The sequence below is a fragment of the Petromyzon marinus genome, chromosome 38 (genome assembly GCF_048934315.1).
Source record: "Petromyzon marinus isolate PM22_M1 ecotype Great Lakes invasive population chromosome 38, UKy_Petmar_22M1.pri1.0, whole genome shotgun sequence".
Lineage (NCBI taxonomy): Eukaryota > Metazoa > Chordata > Hyperoartia > Petromyzontiformes > Petromyzontidae > Petromyzon > Petromyzon marinus.
Window position 1 is genome coordinate 5,924,429 of NC_133704.1, and position 21,353 is coordinate 5,945,781.

The 21,353-nt window shown below is 48.0% G+C and overlaps 1 protein-coding gene across 3 annotated transcripts in view; it reads left to right on the plus strand.

Moving 5' to 3' along the window:
• The first annotated feature begins 11,219 nt into the window (after window positions 1–11,219).
• DPH1 (diphthamide biosynthesis 1) overlaps window positions 11,220–21,353 on the plus strand; it is a 121,991-nt gene continuing 111,857 nt past the window's right edge. The window contains exons 1-3 of one of the 3 annotated variants that reach the window (XM_076072593.1): window positions 11,220–11,361; window positions 19,893–20,033; window positions 21,235–21,298. In XM_076072593.1, coding sequence (XP_075928708.1) covers window positions 11,298–11,361; window positions 19,893–20,033; window positions 21,235–21,298 — 269 coding nt within the window. In that variant the 5' untranslated portion in view covers window positions 11,220–11,297. The remainder of the gene's footprint in view (window positions 11,362–19,892; window positions 20,034–21,234; window positions 21,299–21,353) is intronic. The other 2 variants (XM_032967819.2, XM_076072594.1) reach the window with 2 other exon arrangements.

The following is a 21,353-nucleotide window of genomic DNA, read 5'->3' on the forward strand; positions in this document are numbered from 1 at the left end:
TGCTGTGCTAAACTTTCCTAAATCACAACTCGGGCCTCCTACAAAGTTCCATCCAATTATTCCGAATTGTGTTCATCGTGAGTATTGTTGAAAATATAAATTCAATTAAACAAATATAGAACACACTAGCCTTTAGTCCGTCCACGGCCGGGTGTATTTCAGCAAACTGAAACTTGAAAGCGAAAAGCAGACCGCCACGTGATATTCATTGCATTAATGCGTGTGCAATTTGTATGGCTGCGGTTATAATCCCGTGTTCATCATGACGTCCTTTTTACTTCTATGTCTTAATAGCGTTCCGGAGATCGCCTTTGTAGTGAGGGTTGTAAGTTGACGCTGGGGAGGGTCGAGGAGGCGCCTCGGCCCCCCACGTGGAGTGACGTCACCCGCTAATGATTATTAATGATGGGGGGGTGTCCATTTGGAAGACGTCACCTGCTCATGATTATTAATGAGGGGGTGGGGGTGCTACACGTGGAGTGACGTCACCCGCTCATGATTTTTAATGGGGGGGTGGGGGTGCTAATGATGGGGGGGTGTCCATTTGGAAGACGTCACCTGCTCATGATTATTAATGAGGGGGTGGGGGTGCTACACGTGGAGTGACGTCACCCGCTCATGATTTTTAATGGGGAGGGGATCCATGTGGAGTGACGTCACCTATTCATGATCATTAATGAGGGGGGCTGGCCAACGCGGAGTGACGTCACGCGCGGGACACACAGACATTCTTGGCTCATTATAGCAGTAAATAATTAAACGTCTTCCTCATAACCGAGGGTCGATATGCATGACCGAGTGGAGTGGTGGCTGCGCAGCTGCTGCTGCTGCTGCACGTGGCTGCCCGTAACCCAGCACCGTGAAGGCAGCAACGAGGGTTGTTGGATCACGCACAAATGTTGCGATACTCCACTCCCGTGGGCGTCGAGGAGGTGCCGTACCCCTGGCTCTGTCGGGAGAATGATTTAGAGCAAAGCGCGGACGAAAAACATCTGCCCCTTCGGCATGAGGATCGATCGGTACGAGGATCGAGCTCCCTCGCACGCGCCAGTTTTCTCTGGGTGCTCAACCCACCATCCCTCCAAGCTCTATGGAATCAGTGTCACTTTGTGGGGAAGTCAACGGTGGTTGTCCTCTCGAGAAACTCGCCCTCCCCTCTCCTCACCCTCCCTCCCCCCAGCCCCCCAGATATATGAATGTGGAATAACCACCCCTGGTTCTGCAGGGCTGTGAACAGGAGAACAGCACCAATGCCTCAATGCTGCTCATTTGAGTTGGGAATTCACTGTGGCATTGATTTCCGCAAGGGGCAGATGTAGATCCTGTACAGCCATGATAAATTCAACCTTCATTTGAGCTTGCATCGTATTTCGACATACAAAGTTGGCTGGGTTTTTTGTTATTTTACTTATTCATTCCACCCAGCCAGTACAGTTGTGTGCGTATTAGTTCTGTCGGCGAGACGATAAAAAATTAAAGACCGCCTTATTTTAAAACCACTGTACCTCCACCACCGCCGCCACACACGAGATAATTATTTCAGGAACAGAGTAATCCACGTGTTCGTGTCGCGTGAAAGCGCGCTGGGACCCAGACCAGGCTCCAGCATTTTTAAACGCGAGCACGAATCCAACGCGAAGCTTGCTCCGTATCGAACCGTTAGACGTTACATTTTGGATCCGATATCACGGATGTCCCCCCAGCAATCCACATGTCAATCCGCTGCATCATCGTGCACGTGGCAGGTTCGATCAATCCAGCGGCATGGCTGTTACAGTGTTTTAGTTTGTTGTCCTTCCACCGCACCTCCGACTAGCACGGTTGGCCACGTACGGCGCGCAAGAAGTTCAACACACAGCACAGCTCAAGATACACGTAGAGTGCGCAAGGCGTTGCAATTGCACCGGGGGGCCAGTGGGCCGGAGGCGGGGGGGGGGGGGCACGGGCACCCAGCTACAAAGAACTTTGTCGGACAGAGAGGGCCGCATTATTTCAATGTATGCATGCGTGTTGAACTTCTTTTGCACCGTACGTAGGCAAACCGCACCAGGGCCCATGACAGCCTCGCCCACGCCACGCCACTGCAAGGGTCATCATTTGCGTTCGGATAATTCGAGCAGTTTTCCTTTTTTTTTACTTCTTCGGGAAAACTCACTGACGGAAAAGGTTAAAGTAAAAAAAAATCATTGAAGTAACTTAAGAGCAAATGTATGGGTTTGGCAATTCCCCTTTGAAGCGTAGAGCGAACGTGCAGATCAAGCGCTCGCGCTTTCACATTTCTTTTGCCAGAGGAAAATAATATTGAAATAAAACCTTCCGGAAAGGGAGTTTAATTGGAAGTGAAAACATGTAGATGGGTATTAATGTTAATAACTTTTCGTTTCCCATCGGGTTGAAAGCAACGCTCTTCAAACTCTAATTCTCCAGCAATGGGCGTAGCCAGGCGCGGGTGGTCTGCCTTCTCCCTTCGTCCGTCTGCATGCGAGCCGACTCAGACTGAACGATTTTAAAATTGATTTGAAAAAAAAAGTTCTGACAGCCGACAAAAGTCACCGCGGGCACGACCCAGGCACACAGCTGTCCATCTCCGTCCGACGCGTTCTCCGGTCGGGCGATCGTTGTCCGACGTTTCACTACACCTGCTGCGAGCTACTTGAGGAACCGCATGGATTTCCTCAAGAAATAGAAAATAAAAAGCCCACGTGTGTTTTAGTCCATTGGTCTATTTGACTCTCCAGGCCAATATCCCTCAATCCGGGGAAGATGCCACAGTGGTGGAATGGTTAGCACACTGAGGGCTGCAATCTCGAGGTCCCCGGTTTGATTTCGATCTCCCGTCGGGGCAGTCGAAACAATGAGAACATTCCTGATAGCCCCCTCCCACGGCGCCGCACCTCTGTCCACCAGGCAGTTGAAATTGGTTAGGCCACAGTTAGTCAATCGGCAGGCCGCGTGTGGCGGGGTAAAGTGTGGGTTCAGCACTCACATCTCTTCCAAGACGCCGAGCCAGCATGGAAGAGTAGGCCAAAGGTACCCTATGGAGGGGTTCGCGAGAGCTCCCTATAGGGGAGGCGCGAGCAGGCAATTGCAGGGCTGCGCCTTTCACGTTACCCTTAATTACTGAATTCAGTTCCTGAAGAAGTTCCCAGCACGCGGAGCGAAACGTCGGACATCGTGCCGAACAACAACATCAAAGGCGGTACAACCCGACAACACATCGGAGCGTTACACAGCGGCAACAACCGAAAACAATTTGCCAGGTGCTATGATGCACGGCTTTACCTGGCGGAGGGCTCTGAACCAAGAAGAGGCAGATCGCTCCACTGGGTCGAAATTTACTCGCACAGAAGTGTCCGTAAAACGGTAAAAGGTGCAGCCCCTGCAAGTGCTCGCTTGCGCCGCTGCCGGCAGAAGGGCCTCTGCTAGAGGCAGCTCTGGTGAGCCCTGCCCCCCCCCTTCTATTTCTCTCTCTCTCGAGAGAGGGTGACTTGGCCTTCTCTTTCACGCTGCATATACGCATTGGAAAGGGTAATTATTTAAGAATAATCAATCTTAACTCGTAACGCGCCGCCGCTGCACAGTATTTGCTCGTCTCAGCTTGCAAGATCTTTATAGAGAATTACGTATGTATGTTGAACTTCATTCGCACCGTACATCGCCAACCGTGCTAATAGGAAGCCCTTGAATGCACCTCAGTCAAGCACTGTTACCTTTGTGTGCATGGCATAGTACGGTACTGTAAGATTCATAGTAATTTCCAGCGCTTTTGTCAATCCACTGCTGGTTGAAGGCCGTGTAAGTCATGGGTGTCGTTTGACCATACTTCACCACGCTGGTCAATGCAGGCTGGTGAAGCAGGGATTGGGGGAGGTAGGCAAGGGGTTCAGGGTTGGTGGGGGCCGGACCGGTGAAGATATCCCTCGCCACTTATGTTAGCCGTGGCTGGGAATCGAACTCAGGTTTGCCCAGCTGCATCACCTTATCCCGTGACTGCAGCAATAAAACCCTGAAACAAATGCTAAAACTTGCAGCAGGATGTTTAGACACCACCTGAATTAATGATGGTGACATTTGCTATTGTTAGAATGTATTTAAAATTGATAACCAGGGCAGCTGCACGGAGGAAATGCGGCTCTTTAACATTGAGCAGTTATTACATTTCGTTTAAAGGATACAGTATTTGTGTCAGCAGACGTCTGTGTGATTAGCGGTGGGGTGGGGTGGGGGGTCAGCGCACCGCACTACGAACGCAGCCATTTGAGTTCGACTCTGGGCCATGTGCTCGCTACTCAAGCCCCCCGCACAGGGCTCTGTGCATCTACCGCATCGACACGAATAGCAAAGACAACAGTAACGTGTAAAGAAAACGAGAGAATCTGTCGCACGTATGCGCGTTGCTTCTGTTGCTCAATCGTCCGCGATAGAACGCAGCGCACTAATCGTCGACAAAAAGTGAAAGAAGTTGGGACAAAAAAGAAATAAAACAAAGTGCGCTAAGAAGCTGAGACAGATCCCGGCTTGGAATTACAATGAGAGACGGAAAGAGGAACGCATTGACGGGACAATACACGCAGGTTAAATGCCATCAGGACGCGATCAAGAATAATAGCGGAGCGGCAGCCAAGGAATGGAAAGCGTCTGATCGCACGTCTGCAGAGGAGATGGAGCGACGGAATGAGATCATGTGCGGGTGACAGGTGGATTATTACATCGCAGGAACGTGAGAGGGAGCGGCGGACTTGGGGAGGCCCTCGTCCAGCAGCGGATCGTCCATGGCTGATGATGATAAAAGTAAATTACGTAATTTCTCAGACTTCTAGAACGTACGGTCAAAGAACGTTCCCGGATGACCAACATGGTGTGGGGGAGGACTTCACCCAGCAGTGAATTGACACAAAAATGGTGGTGCATCCTGCATAATGTATAGCGTCGTCATAATTGTCAACGTAATTTTCGCCCATCAATCACGTGCTTATTGAGCCCTCTCACATCCTCTCACATTGATCCCATCTGAAGGCAAGCACAGCAGCAGCAGTGGACCGAGAGACAAGTGTTGGGCAGGGCAGACTACAGCTGGGTGCTCCCTTGAACATTTCCGCGCACATTTTTTCTGCTAGATTTTATTTCAAATCGTGTTATCGGCACCCCACCCCACTCCCGCCGATGAGGTGAAGGTCATCTGGGGGGGGGGGGGGGTAGCCAGCACCACCCAGAGTGGAAAGGAAAACAATGGGGTGGGGGGGGGCAATTTCCCTCCAGGCCTCACGCAACAATTGGGCCCCTAAAAATGGGCCTGGTCTATTTTTTGTTAAAAAAAAACACATGAGGGGGGCCCCAACGTGGCATTCAGAATGATAATCTTTATTCATACTGGAGGAATCCGATGAGCTATAAAGCTCAATTTTTTCACAGATGTCCAGTAGAGGGCGAGTCAGAAAGTCACAACAACAAGCAATGCCAAATAAAAAAACCACGATAGGATTGCCTCGGACCTCCGATCCCGGGCCTCCAGAAACCGCTGGATCAGTCCCGACAGCACCGACACTTTATCCCACGACACGCAACCAGCCGGATCCGCTGGACCCATTTATACTTCTGGTTGGACAAGAGGCAGTCGATTTTGATTCGAAGCTTTCGTGAATGCAGGAATCCATACTCTTTTGTTCTTTCGGTAAAGTCACGTAGGCAGAAAATTAAAATAAAACCAAAAAATAATAATTATTATTATTAAAGAGTAAGAGGCAGTCGGTTGAAGGGAAGGAAATTTAAGGGAAAAAAATTGAACTGACGGGAGATTGAATCGAACGGGGCGACCTCCGGATTGTAAGTCCGGTGTGATAACCATTCGCACCGCAACGGAGTCCAGCCGAAGCGCGTTCGCCACTTATTGTTGTTTGCAGAGGTTCACGGTTCGAATTCCAGCGGCCGCCCTGATTAATACTGCGGGTGTAGTAACCGTGACCACCATAATACGCGACGTCTGCTTAACTCACAGTGGACGTTCGAGTCCCGTGCCGTCGTTCGCAAGAGTAGGTGGGCCAAGTGCCGGTGTCTCAACCAGGCGCTCGTTTGAGGCCGAGTCGACCTCGGTTGAGACCCAGGACCTCTTCAGCGTAATTCGATTCGTCGCCGCCGATGTTTGGTGGCCGCGAGCGGCAATCGAACACGCCCGTCGCCGACTTCGTGGCAGGAAGCGCGCTAACCGCCGCGCCACCGCTCCGCAGGGGACAGGCAACGCGCCGGGGACCTTCGATCACCGCGTCAGCTTTAACTTCCCCCACCCCACCCCAGCACCGCGGATCGTCTACACCGCGCAGGACCTCTACGAACCTTTGGATAATAAAAAATAAAAGTGCGCGCGTGGATCAGGCGAGCCGTGGCGCGCACTGCCGCTGGGCTCACCGCCGCGTGCTTAAGCCCTCCAAAGGGCGGCGAATGAATAAAAATGATGTATGTGGTGAGACGCGAGAGAAAAGCATACGGGGGGGGGGGGGGGGGGGAAGGGGCAGTGTACAATACCGCAGATGGCACGCACCGTTGTTGAATGTAAAAAAAATAAAGCAACAAAGGTAAAACACGTGCGTATGTTTTGTTGACTAATTTACTGGTTACAGAGGAACACTGTGGAGGGCATCAAACCTTGAGTTAAGAGTGGTGTTTTGTAATCATTACAACCGTCAGGTCTTGCACGAACTGAAGCGAGCTTTATCCCCGATTGTAACTTGTTTCTGGCATGCAAAAATACGCGCGCACAGTGTGCGAGAAATAGCCGCTGTAGTCGTATGTTGCAGTACGCTGAACTTCTTTCGCACCGCGCGTAGCCAACCGTGCCAATCGGAGGTGCGTGGGAAGGGCTACAAACTAAACGGAATTCAACGAATTGCGTTGTGGTCCGGCATACAACTCGTGAAAGTTGCACATCTGTCTCGCTCTCTCCCTCTGGTTTACGTTATTGGGGTGATCGACCGTTCGCTGCGGTACCCCCCCCCCCCAGTTGTGGAACTTTACACTCGTGCCCCCAACGCCAACCGCCCCCCCCCCACCACGGTTGTGGAACTTTCTACTCGTGCCCCCCACATCAACCGCCCCCCCCACGGTTGTGGAACTTTCTACTCGTGCCCCCCACGTCAACCGCCCCCCCCCACGCTTGTGGAACTTTCCACTCGTGCCCCCCACGCCAACCGCCCCCCCACGCTTGTGGAACTTTCCACTCGTGCCCCCCACGCCAACCGCCCCCCCCACGCTTGTGGAACTTTCCACTCGTGCCCCCAACGCCAACCGCCCCCCCACGCTTGTGGAACTTTCCACTCGTGCCCCCTCACGCCAACCGCCCCCCACGCTTGTGGAACTCCCCACTGCAGGAGATCAGGCTCTCGGACAGTGTTGATGTCTTTAACTCCCGACTAAAAAGCTCCGTTGAACTAAAGTTCATCCTCATTAGTTGTAAGCCCTCCTTGGCTCTTCTTCTTCCGCGTGGATATTCCTATTCCCATTTCATCCATGACGCCTTGAGACGTTATTTGAAAGGCGCCTAATGAGTGAAAATTATTAGTATTACTTATGCTGTTTGATCGCTTCAGCCATTGGGCCAAAATTATCGGTACCACCAAGCCAAGGATGGCACATGCTTACAAACATTTCCTTGAAATATTGTATATCTCTCGGTCACGGCTATGTTTGATAGCAAGGTGACTGCGGTAGCTTTTAATGAAGAAAGTTTTGTCAATTAATGGTATTGTCACAGTAAGCATGGAAACGTTGCGACAACGTTGGCGTATTTTTGGAACCTTTGGCCCAACGTTCGCCCAATGTTGGACCCAACGTTCCATGTTTGCTGGGGGTAGTATGTTTGATAGAGGAAATCGTTTTGGGAAAAAAACGTGACATGAAACATCGACGGAATATAAAAATACATAAGCAGAACAGATTTTTTTTAAATGCCCTATATGCGATAATCTTTCTGCTGATGGGTGGACAATTCCCATGGTGGACACTGCACATGGTTGACACCTGAGTCAGCATTTGCCACCTCAGGTGGGACCACCCAACCGCCTTGGCTCTGAGGCAGGTTCACGTCTCAAGCACAGAGGGGAACGAGGTTGTGCAAATGCACCCTTGTAACCCGGGTCGATTTGCCATGCACGTCACGCGTATATACATATATATGCAGCGGGGGGGGCAGGGGGCACCATATGCATCCGTGCAGTGATTTGAGTGATTGCTGGTGATATCACCGACGTGGCACAGGACGGAGATGCATTGAAGCAACAAATATGAGTGATCGCTTGTGCCAGGGTAAGTGCGTGTGGCTGGTGGAAGAAGACAGTAAACGGTAACCGGTTAATGGTCGAACAGAAACAGCTGAGTGGTCTGCAAGAAGCCTGGTGCCCACTATGATTAATGCACGCCTCTTTTGTGGCCTGCTGATATTGAGGCTATTTGCATACCGATTAAGAATAACTATGGAAACAAATAAGCGCTCAGACGTCAAGTTCAAGTTTCAATTTCGACCAGGAGTCAATTCTCAAACTGCCAGAGTGACCCGAGTCACCAAAAATGACACCGGCACGAAAATAAAGTAGAAATGCATAGAAGCAAATTAGAAATCAGAGCAAAAAAAATGTGAAATCGAAACGAAACATCACTGCGTTGGAGGATTAATAAAATCGTGTACGTTACCTGTTCTGATGGAGCCTAAACATTGACATTGACAGGGAACATTTAATAATAACAGCTGCGTGCCACAGCCTTGATGGATGGCTCTTGGCAATACAATCTGGCAACACAGCATTGTTTAAGAGGCCTCAGTCTGCTGATGAGACTCACACGGTTAAAACAAGAACCAGACGGTCTTTTTTAAACTTTATTTTAACTTCATATAGATGGAACGATGTTGCCCTGGATGAAGGTCTCCTCACACCGTGTCGGTCATGGGGGTTGTTTGACCATACTTCACCACGATGGTCAGTGCAGGTTGGCACAAAGAGGGAGCCAATGGACCGATTCAGATATCGCTCGCCATTCATGTTAGCTGTGACCTGGAATAAAACTGGTTAATTTGCCAGCATCATGTGCCAGCGTCAGGGTCAACCTTTGCCAAATTATGAAATTACCTGCAGGTTACCCGGTTGGGTTTGCACACACACATAGCAGCAATCATCATTGCCCCCTACTGGTCAGCCTAATGCCCCAGGTCAATCTTGCAAATGAGACTTTTCCCTGGTCTCCTGAGTTCTCAACTGGTTAAACGAAACAAACTTGAAACCTCTGCTCAAATTGCATAGTTTTGTTGTTGTTGCTGCTGCCGCTGCTGCAAAGTCAACACGCAACCTTGAAGGTCTGCTCTTGCAGTATCCCACCATCTGGCTTGCGGTCTTCTCCTTGGCTGCTGACCTCTGAGTGCTCACTCCGGTGCCTGCTATACACAGTTTAAATTTTAATGTGCGAAGCGAGGTGATGTGATTTCGTTTAAGAGGGTGTAGCTGTGTGTGTGCGTGCGTACGTGTGTGCTAGCGTGGGAGCAGTATCGCATCGGTTAACGCGCTGCGCTACGAACCCTGGCCACCCGAGTTCGATTCCCGCTCACCAACACCCAGTGACGGTTATCTGAACCGGTCCTGGGCCTCCCCTAGGTCGACCCAGCCACAAATGAGTACCTGATGCGGTGTGTAAACAGCGGCACTGGGGAGACAAAGGCGGCCGGTCGTGTGCCGTGCCGGCCTTAATAGGTGCTCGCTAACAGCACTTACCCCAACAGTCTGTTAAGGCTATACGGGGGATCTTTGTCATTTTTCTTAGTTATCCACTCCACGTCTCTCTTGCCTCACTGTCTGTATGCCTTGAAGGACTAATATACAAACAACTTCACTTATGTTTTTCATTCTCATTGCATTTTGCAGCAGCCGATTACCGACTTTTCTAAAATTTCAGGGGGGGCTGAGCCCCCCTCCCCGTGGCTCCGCCCCTGGGGGGGATCAAATCTTCCAGGCGGTCTGGGGGTCCCCCCCAGAAAAAAATCAAAATTTGAAAACGAATTTCCTGCCATTTCCTGCCTAAAATATAAAAAATTCACTAATACATGGGATGAACTTTTTATTTTATTTTTTACAATAATGTCTAATAGTGTATTGTATTACATTGCTGTTTTTCTTTTTTTTACCTTTTCTTGTTTCATTGTATGTAATGGCAGAGATTAGGGATTAATAAAGTACAACCATAACCACAATTATATAAACAGGAATCTATTTTATAGCAATATATTGGGGGGGACATTTTGACACCCCCCCAATATATATTATAATTACGGCCTTGCTAACCAGAGCTCTTAATCATTGTAAACCACTTAAGCCAACGTCTTAATTCCATTTTTAAAAAAAAATTCTACTAAACTCCAAATCGTTAAAAATTATCACCTCAAGTAACCTATACAATGCTTCAATGACACCTTAGGGAAGTAAAATAAGTAAATACACATTTATTGTTTTTCCATCTTTATACTGTACATTAAAAACATAGGAAATCACTCAAGTAAAAAAATAATCTTCAAGTTTATCAGCGAAATAAATTTTAACCAAGGACAATCAACTGAGGTAAAAATGTCCCTTTCACGTAAATTGCTTGTAACTTTCAACGCAATTCAAGACAAATAAATTTCGATTTAAAGCTTTTATGATTGCAAGGATTAATCTTCTTTGTTTCTTTCGGTAAAGTCACGTAAAATGAGAATAAAATAATAAATTAATAAAATAACACAATAAAATTCTCACGACGTTTCGGCCACAACACGAGTGGCCTTCTTCAGGTGACAGGAACAAACCTGTCGGGACAACAGAGCCTTCTTCACCTGAAGAAGGTCACTTGTGTTGTGGCCGAAACGTCGTGAGAATTTTATTGTGTTATTTAATTTTATTAATTTATTATTTTATTCTCATTCTACGTGACTTTACCGAAAGAACCAAAGAAGATCAAGACAAATAATTTAAGACAAAAAAAATCACCCTCTCAAAGCGTCCAATCTTAAAAAAAAAATCCTCACTCATTATAAAACTTCGTGGAATCACTAAGTGTTTTATATAATCCATTTGCGATGCAAATCACTTAACCTGGAGTTCCAATTCGATCGTAAACTTAACCGAACCGCTGAGTTCAGGCAGGCTGGTGCAATCGATTACCGATAACCGACTCATCGGCGATCGACTAAACGAGGCAAAAGCAATCGCGCTCCGTCGATCGATTGCTCTGGCCTCCGTCTCCATCCCGCGCAACAACAACACCCACCAACCCATCCCCGCGGTGCCATGTCGCTCTCAGTCGTTGCGGCTAAAACTTCGCCGGCGTCGGCCACCGCCGCCGCCGCCAAAGGTAACAAAACCTCGGTGGGCCACCACGGCGAAGGGCAACCACGGACGACCGAACGGGCCCAAAGGCGCTGCTCGTCGACGCGGCCTTTGCGCGGTTCCACGAGCGGCGTTACAAAGTTGCAGGCCTCGATGGAGCCTACGGGCTTGCTTGGAACCCGCTCCGGGGTTTGGTGGTGGCAGCGTCGGCCTGTAGGTGGCGGACGGAGCCGCACGCGAACCCTTTGGGGGGGGGGGGTTTGTTGCCTTCGCTAATTTACTGTTGTTGTTCAAGATGTAGTTGGCGTTTCGAGGTTGTAAGAAATATTCCCGCGTGCTGCATGGCGCCGGTACGCAACCTTACATGCCGCCCGCATACAACATACACACAACGCACGTGTGTTGTGTGTGAAGAACGCATTTTTTTATGCAACCATGAACACAAATCCGGCAACGGCGAGCACGTGCACGCTGCAAGACGTGTAATGTACAACTGTACAAACCAGTGGCCGGTTCAATCGATATTATACAAATAGATGGCAATTTAAAACCGGTCTTAATTTTTTTTGGGGGGGTGTTTAAGTGTCGCGTCAGGCCCCGTGGTTGTAACATGCAGGCTCTCCAACTATTATTGTCCACTGTATCTCTCTTGGCGTCTCTGTGTATGTGCTATTAAGAAGAAGCGCCATTGCCCGAAACGTCGTCTTCCTTTCAAGGCCACGGTGTTATTGACGAATGTGTGGAGTTATTTATTCGCACTGCGTGTGCCAACGCATACAGCATTACCAAATTATTGGTTCAGAGAGAGAGAGATGGGATTTAACCCCGAAACACGAACGCTGCTCTCTGTAATGTATCTTGTAGATATGCGCCTCAGCTGTGTGGCCATGCCTGTTTGACACGAATTTATAATAAACTTCGTAAAAAAAATCCGCTAAAGTCACACGATTAATTATTTAAATCTCTCCGATAGGGGATCGCTTGACCAAAAGCTTGGCATTTAAACAGCTATTAAAGAGCTGCGTAGCCTAATGGCCTTACCGGCTGAATTAGAGTCTAAGTTTGCCTTTGGCTGTTTGTTTTTGAGACCATATGCCTGTTAAATGCACAAGCCTATCTTACGTGACTTTACCGAAAGTCCCAAACAATACCAAACTAAATCCTTTTACAAGGAATCATGTCTGCATTAAGCACAATACTTGTGGTCAAAATGCAAACTAAAAACATACTCCGATAATATATGCATTGTCTCTGAAACTGATTGGTCCACACCAGAGACAGCTTTCTTTTGAGCCTCATCTCAAACGGTGTTCGACCAGAGGACGCCAAAAGGCGTACAGCCCAAAGACAATGCACTATCATAGGAATGAGACCACAAGTATTGTGGTTAATGCAGACATGATTCCTTGTAAAAGGTTTCAGTTGGGTGTTTTAACAACTTAACACCTGTTTTGTTGCCAGATAAAAGGGCAAAACCTGTTCTCATATTTTGGTACTGGCCACTTTTTTAAAATTTGCTTGCCTTGGTTTTCACACCTGATGATGATTGCTTGCGTTGCAGTCGAAACGTAGTGAGCATTTTATCTTATAATTTTATTGTTTCCCTTCTACGTGATTTTACCGAAAGAACCAAGAATATGAATCCCTGCGGTCACGAAAGCTTTAAATCAAAATCTTAACTTCTGTTTTGTTGCCATAAAAAAAGCTGAAAACCTGTTCTCATATTCGATTCTCATAGTATTACAACTGTCATTGTGGTATGGTTCCAAGTAGCTTTTTTTTGCTGTTATAAGTGCTCATGATATTAAAGTTTAATAATTTATCACATGGATGTTAACATATTTCGTTCTAGATAGATAAGGAATTTGAGTGGTGGTGCAGTGGTTCGTTCGCTTTTTGGGTAACGGCAATCATCAGTGGCGAATTGTATCCTGAACTGTCTGTGTGCACCCCTATCACCCACCCGCACTGACCAGCGTAGTGAAGTATGGTCAAACGGCATGACCAACACGGCATAGTGGGGGGGGGGGGTGGGTTAGACCTCTAATCCAGCATTGGACGAGGCCTGTTGTTTATATTGCATAAAATAAACTGACAAGTCAGTGTCTACACTCTTTGTATTTTTTAATGTTTAAATCACCCGTCTGCACTTTGGCCTTTCAGCGGCCAAACCTTTGGGTTGTCTGGTTTCGATTGTCTGAGTCTCATCAGGAGATCTACGCACCTCTTAAACAAATCCTGCAGTGTTGCCAGACATTGACTGTCAAGACCCAACAGCCAGAGAGCCGTGTCGCCCGTCTGCGCCAAACAGCAGTGTTGCACAAAAACTCATTATGCACCGTCATGGGGGATGGATCATTGGGGAACTTGTACATCAATAAATGTATCACACTCATGACTAGCGCATTTACATGTACTTACATATTTGAATTAATGCATTTAATACATTTAGTATGCAGTGATTAAGAACAAGAATATATTTCATTATTCATTAAAGTGGAGTGCTTTTTTCTCCTACTCCAAATTGGAATGGAAATGTGACTGCATCCCAAGGCACTGTACAAAAACAAGGGATATATATGTTTTTATATAGGGGAAAAAGGGTGCCTGGACTTGAGTCATCATCACATATGTTTGTGGGAAGGTATTTACAAGCAATGGGGGTAGCAGGGGAGGATGCGTGACCTCCCACTGAGCCAAGGTTGACACGGTGGACGTCGACATGAACCTTTGGTTGCTGAAGTGGAAAGGGCATGGGGGGGAGTCGAGTGAGATGAGAGCGGAGAGTGCGTGGACGGGAGTGCGATGAGAGGGGAGAGTTTGGCAGGGGCTAGTCGGTAGAGGACCGTGGAGACTGGGAGCATTGCTACTGTGCACGGACTCGGGTTACGTCACTGATCTTTGTGACATTTATGCCAAGGTGAGACGGCATTGCGAACCGGTGATTTTTATGCAAGGGTGAATGCGGGACACATACAGCTGTTGTCAGTACAGTGCTGCCTTAGTTAAGTGCATCCGCTGTGTTGCATCATCGTCACCTTCATTAACCTGGCATTTACAAGCCAATATGAGTTTTGTATATATAATTTATTTCGCACCATACGCAGTCAACCGGGTGCCCCTTGCAAAAACAAGCAATGGGTGGCACTTATCTCTATAGCTGGCCATAAGGCAGTCATTGAAATTCCATTATCCCCGAGTACGAGCCAGCATCTCTCAATTACCGCTTTCCCACTGGCACATCGAAACCAAGCCAGCACGGGGCCCTCGTGCGGGTGGTTTTCCACTGGATATATTCAAAGTCAAGCCGTAACCACACCATGCTATACTAGCTTCACACTACATCTGCATCTGGCTTGGGTGGCAAGCAGGGCCATGGGCTTGGTTAATGATGCAGTCATTGCCCATGATTGTCAGTAAGTCCAGCTCAGGCTGCATTACCGCACAATCTGCATACGACTGAACTCGGTTTATTACACGTGACGTCAGTGCACTTCTGTTCTCGTGGCTCGGGTACTGCAGTGGATAAACGAAACGATTTTTATTTTATTTTACCAGGTAAGGTCCACTGAGCTATACAGTTCTTTTTCAGAAACGACCCGGCCCCAAATGATAGCTCAACGAAGTGGCTTATCACGTGAAAATGTATAGCAGCCAGATACTCTAAATTCATGCTTACAAATGTGGAGGGAAAACCCGGAGGACCCGGAGAAAAATCCAAGCGACCACGGAAAGAACATGCAAACTCCAAATATACAGGCGTCAGGGTTGGGATCAAACCCACGACATCCTGTATACCAGGCAAGGGAGTTAACATCCCGCCACTGCAGCACCACAATCTGGCACCTCCTAAGCCGCGCTGGACTCCCTCAACACGGCCCTGGTGCAGCTCGGTTGTCGAGTGGAAAAGAAGTGTCAAGGATGACCGCTATCGAATCGGCTTCCGTGTGTAATCTTTAAAAGGAGGTAAAGCAGTACAATTTGGGGCTGTTGGTCAATACGGTTGATCAGTGGAGCCCTACGTTAGCGCCGCTTGCGTTTGGCTCCGACGTCTCAAAGGGCAGATCTTCTTGGGAAGCGTAATGAGATCACAGTGCGCACCTGCGTGCAAACGCAGCATAAACGGCGTCCATTGCCATCACCAATTACCATCCCGCTGCCTCCAAAGAAATGTTGAAATGCTTTTGACACTTAGTGTTGTGTGTGTGTGTTTCATAGAGATGCCAGCTGGGTTTGACTGAAAAGAAATATACACGTGTACGTTGGGGCTTGAGTGATTGAATCTAGGCGGAACGCTACGTGATAATGATTGAGGAAAAGCAACACAACGGGGTTAGGGTACTGTAGGATTAGTTGATTATTGTATCGGTAGAATAGGATTAATTGAAAGAAAACTATTCAAATGAGGAACATATGTTCGATGTAAGATCAATATATGCACAGCACTGCATATCCCGTTGGGGATTGCTGTGGCGCAGTGGTTAACACACTGCGCTGTGGACCCGGTGACCCGAGTTTAATTCCCGGCAGTGGCGAGTGTTGTCTGCACAAGTCCTGGGCCCCGCCTATTACTAACCCGCACTGACCAGATTGGTTAAGTACGGTCAGATAACCCTTACGGCTGACAGTGTGTTGGCAGCGCTTCCTCCAGCGGCAGATCGACAAAGGGCTGTCGACTTGGCATTTTTATTTTACATACAGTACCGTTTATTCATAAATGTAAAAGGGGAAGGTGCAGCCCAGCAATTGCCTGCTTACGCCAATGCTGGCACAGCGACCTCCACTTTAGGGATCTATAGACATCCCTACTCTTTGGCTGCCACTGCTGGCCCGGATGTCTTGGAAGAGATGTGGGAATGTCCTCACACTTTGCCCCCTCCAGACACGCGACCTGCCGATCGAAGGCTAACTGGTGTCCTGATTTATAGTGCTGGGGGGTGGCAATAGGCGGTTGGTGGGGGATATAATAATCTTTGCACCGTCATTTCAACCGGCAGCACACCGAGGGAGTTTTAAGCGTTGCCGTCACAGATAATGACTCGTGACATTTTTTGACACCCAAACAGCCTGCTCGGCCTCTGTGCCGGAAAAGTCTTGAATCAAAAAGACATCTTCAAAGAAGCCAAACTCTTGTGAGGCTTTTGTGGATAAACAAAGGGGCATTTTTATTTAAACTATGACAAAGTTGGCCGCAGACTGCAATGGATTGGTGTTTCAGTTCCGTGAAGACTTTGACCAAACAGCTTAATGGAGATGCTGTCAGAAAACACCACGGAGACTTTTACCTCTAAGTGGCCTTCTTCATCCTCTGTGCGTGACCTTTTTGGCCCTTGCTTTTCTGCTGATCAATCGATGTCCTTACTGATGTGTTGTGCTCCTTCCTTTGCAGGGTTTCTCCCGTGCACTTGGTTGTGGTTAAACCCCACTTTTACAGTGAAGACGGACCGTGCTATTTTTCATTTGGCGAGCTGCTTCGGTCAAAACAGTCATGTTCACTCAGTAATAAAAAAAAATGCAAAGTGATTTCCTGCTCATAAATGGGCATTGAGGTGATGCTCTCTTTACTGTTTTACAGCCCTGAGCCCAGCGCCGCCGGGAATTCCACATTCCTGTGGCGGTCAATTGTCCCTCAGTATAGAGCAGTGATTCTTAACCTTTACTGCAGCCTTGCACACCTTTGGTTCTCAATAATTATTCGATGTATAATGTTAATAAATACATAGGTTTGATTAAAAAAAAAACAAATTATTCGTACTTACGTGCCCGTGCTTAATTTGTGTTTTCGATGATTTACCTTATAAAGAAATTTGGCATGTCTCGCACCCCCAGAAAGGGTATCCCGCACCCCCAGAAAGGGTATCCCGCACCCCCAGGGGGTGCGTGCACCCCCGGGTTAAGAACCACTGGTATAGAGCAACCGATGTTGAGTTCCTCAAAAAGTGGCGGTGTTACATTTGATCCACCACGCGGGGATGATGGGCCGAGCCAGCTGCCCAACTTGAAGTTGAGCAGCTGGCAACCTTCCACTCGCGAGTTGCATGCAGAGCCACGTGGTATGCGTTACTTAGTTTTGAAGCTTCATCGCATCGTTATTCCAAACTTAATGGCACAGACGCTGAGAGGCATTGATTATTCCGTGTTCTGTTTCACATGCTTATCCGTTAGTCTGCAGCGTATGTATTTTTTTTTAATTTGCTTTCTGTCTAATCATAATTAATATATTTCACGTGTAGTTGCCAGGGATATCTTTGTTTTCGAAACTAAATAAAGTAAAATTAGATTACATTATTGCCTAAGCGCCGTTATGTCTTGCTCACAAAGTGTTGGAGGAAAAAAAAAACCCAGCCTCAGCCTGGGGGTTTTCATAAATAGGAAAATTACATTTTTAAAGAGGCAATATACATTGCCATGCAATCCCGCCGTCTCGCTTGTTCGCCACCTTTGCGAAATATTTAAAAGGAGCAAGCGGCCAGCCTCTTAAGAATGCGCACGGTGAGACGTGCTTGTGCGAAATCCACAGGAATAATTCATTGGGGAGTAGGGGTGGGGAGGGTGTGGGGGGGGGGCGTGGTGAGGGTGTGGGGGGGGCCGTGGTGGGGGTGTGGTGAGGTCGTGGGGGGGGTTTGGGGGGGGCGGTCGCATCGCTGATTTGCTCGGCGTTTCTACGTCGACCGTGCAATTTGTTAAAAATAAAAATGGAAAAACGACACCGCTGGCGCTGCCCCACTCCACGTCCGGCCAATCTCGAGAAAACTGCCACCGGGGGACCCGGTGCAGAATGAAGTCAAACTGATAAATTGTCCCATCATCACAAAACCCTGAAAGTGCATCCAATAAACAAGTATTTATTTTCTTCCCAGCACACTGCATTGTTTACAAGTATCGCATTGCTTGATGGGACTTTGGGGATATATCACGCCGGTGCTTATTTATTAAAGATCTTTATACGGGGCGGCTCCATTTAGCAGATGTCAGCGAGTTTACAAGAAACACGGTTGTGGGTTTTTGTTCAGAGGAACCCCGGAGGGCACTGAAGTGGAATATGACTCTCGCGGTGTATAAATCGGCAAAATTACCGTACGCCAGTAGCCATACTGATTGCCGTATAATGATCCGGTTAATGTAAACATGTCCACTTACTTAGATATTTTTTGTTGTTGCAATGAGCGTGCAATGCTCGTACCAATTTGTACTTGAGTTAAAGCTTCCGGCCCCTTCACCCCCCTCCCTCCGTTTTGCATTAAGCGGCTCCTTATTAATTCCTCGCTTTGAAGTCGCGTTTGGATTCGCGCCCGCGGTGCTTTGTGTTAACCCACAAGTCGTCGCGCTCGCTCACTGTGCCACTGTCTTGCCCCATCACGTCCAATTGGGGAGTATAGAGCAAAAATATGTTTCATACAATAAAAGTAATAAAAATAAGAATTTTCTCATCAGCCATGATCAATCCTCCTGCCGAATGAAGGCCTCCCCGAGCCGTCGCTCTTGGGCGCACCGAGTGACATTCCATCGAGCTCCCGCACATGGACTTGATGTCCACTCCATCTCCGGGGGCATTACGTAACTCCTGGGCTCATTCAGCTCCTTCAGCTGCCACTCTGTTTTTAGTCTCGACCGCTGGCCTTTCATCCCTTCTCGCGACGTGTCCTGTCAAAAGCCTGCCTACTTTTATTATCAGTTAACACAATAAGCCACTTCACTGGGCTATCATTTGTGGCCAGCTCGGTTCTGAAAAAGAGCTATACAGCTTAGTGGGCCTTACCTAGTAAAATATAAAAAATAGTTGAGTTGAAAATGGTGTCCTTAACTCAGGTTTTTTTCTCTAATCCATGTGTTTCCTAGCCGAGGCTATCATCGGTTGTCAGTGATATCTGAACCGGTCTTGGGCTGTCACCCCTTTCACCAATCCTTCCTGACCAGCGTGGTGAAGTATGGTCAAACAACCCGCTATTACTGACATGGTATTGGGGGACCCTTCCCTTGCAGTTCATTGACAAAGGACTCCATTATTTTCTTAAATGATCGAACCGAGATTGTAGAGAAGGCACAAACACACGCCTACATTTCCTCTGCATGCCTAATTGTTGGGGCTTTAACAAATCGTTGGGTATAATGAATGGGCCAATGCATTGCACCATATTGCCTTGTGCCAGACCGGTCGGGAGAAGATATATGTGTATGTCAATAATGACAGTTGTTTTGCAGGACGTGGTGATTTTTACACTGTAATAATGCATTGTTGAGCACCATGCACACGCCCGGGTAACCGCGTGCTTTGGGGGGATCAAGTGGTGCAATGGGTCAGCCAACTTTGCTACACCGAGAACTCTGTTTGGTTACCGGCCACGTCGAACCTCGGCGGGTGAATTGTGCACCCGGTGCCGGTGTGTAAAACACCGGCACCGGGGAGAGGGAGAGGCGGCCCGGCGTGGTGCCGGCCACACCGTCACGCTCGTGTGCCGTGCCAGCCATGATAATAGGTGCTCGCTAACAGAATTGTCCTTGCTAAAGGTTGCACGGTGGAGCTGGTTGCAATCGTTGTCTTTTATTGTGCCTCAGGCAGGCGGATAATCCACCAGGTGCCCTTGGAGATACTTGAAGATCCACTGCTCCAGCAAGCTGTCGCCACCCTGCCAGGCAACTATAATTTTGAGATTTACAAAACCATCTGGAGGATAAGGCAGGCCGGATTCAGACGAGGTACAGTAACATCACGCTGCAGTGCATCTCACTCCGAGCATAACAATTACGATTATTATTGCTGTAATGTTATTTTAAAACATTTTGTTGAAGATTACCGCCTGCTGGTTTGCCCATTTTCGAGATGTAAAAGAAACGTTAACCGTGTAAAATTGCGACGGTGTTTAATTTCCGCCGTGCGTGCAATTATAGTTTATCTTTATTTGCTTTTTCGTTCCGCTGCTGTCTCCGACGGTAATGTGCTTTATGGCTCGGCGTTTTGAAAGGTGTCACGCTTAATTAGTTTATTGCTGTCAGCCAGGCCCGACTGAAGGCTGTAACAAGTGTGCAAAACACCGCTTGCTCCGGTGATTTATCGTACACGACAGAGGCGAAGGAAGCCTATATAACAAAAAAGATGAGCATTTTGCAAACATTGCTCTTTTTTTTTTTCGCCAGCGAAAATAAAGCTTCCTCCAGCACCTCCGATTTGCGCGCCTCGCTGGGCGCGAGGAAAGGCCCAATGCTTGTTTTGTCCCAGCGTACGCATTTTTTTTTTATGTCCCATGGCTGCGCACTTCCTAGCTAAGCCCGTCGGCCCGTTAAACTATCCAAGAGGCACATCGCGCCTGAGACAGCACACACGTATTCTCCTGAATTTAAAACCAGGAGTTGTGGGGGGGGGGGGTGCATCTTATAATCTGGAGAATCCAGATTATTTCGGAAGATTTTTTTTCTTTCAATCTTGTTATGAATCTTCTTACGGAAGACACTTCTTCCTCAGCGGTACATTGCCAGCCGTAGGACAGAAGACACCACCAAACGCTCAGAATCATCTCACGGAAGACATCGCTTCCCCGTTCTAAACTTGCGCCTTCATATTCACGTAATCGTCTTCTGGAAGATGGCTCTCCACAGTCATACATGTCGTTCCGGAAGACGTATTTTAATATATTTTAATCTGTAAATGTGTTTGTGCATCATCTTCCGGATTGATTATGAAACACACACTTTCATTTAAAATTACCCCAAAGTTTGGCGTGCGTCTTATACTCCGCAGGATACGGTGTAACGGCTGAGTAATGTGTACATTGCATAGCAATGATGAAAGGATTGTGTACCACGTGCACGTCCCTTGTTGTTGACGCAAACAACCCGTGTAGTTTCTAGCGGGGAGCTGGAGATCGCCTGACGCTGAACTGTCTGGCGTGTGTTGTTGCAGTGGCGCTGCAGATGCCAGAAGGTCTCCTCATGTTTGCCTGCACAATTGCTGACATAATCGAGAGGTAAGGATGACAAGGTCACGTGACTCTCCCTCCCGTTTCCTGCCACGGCTTCCTG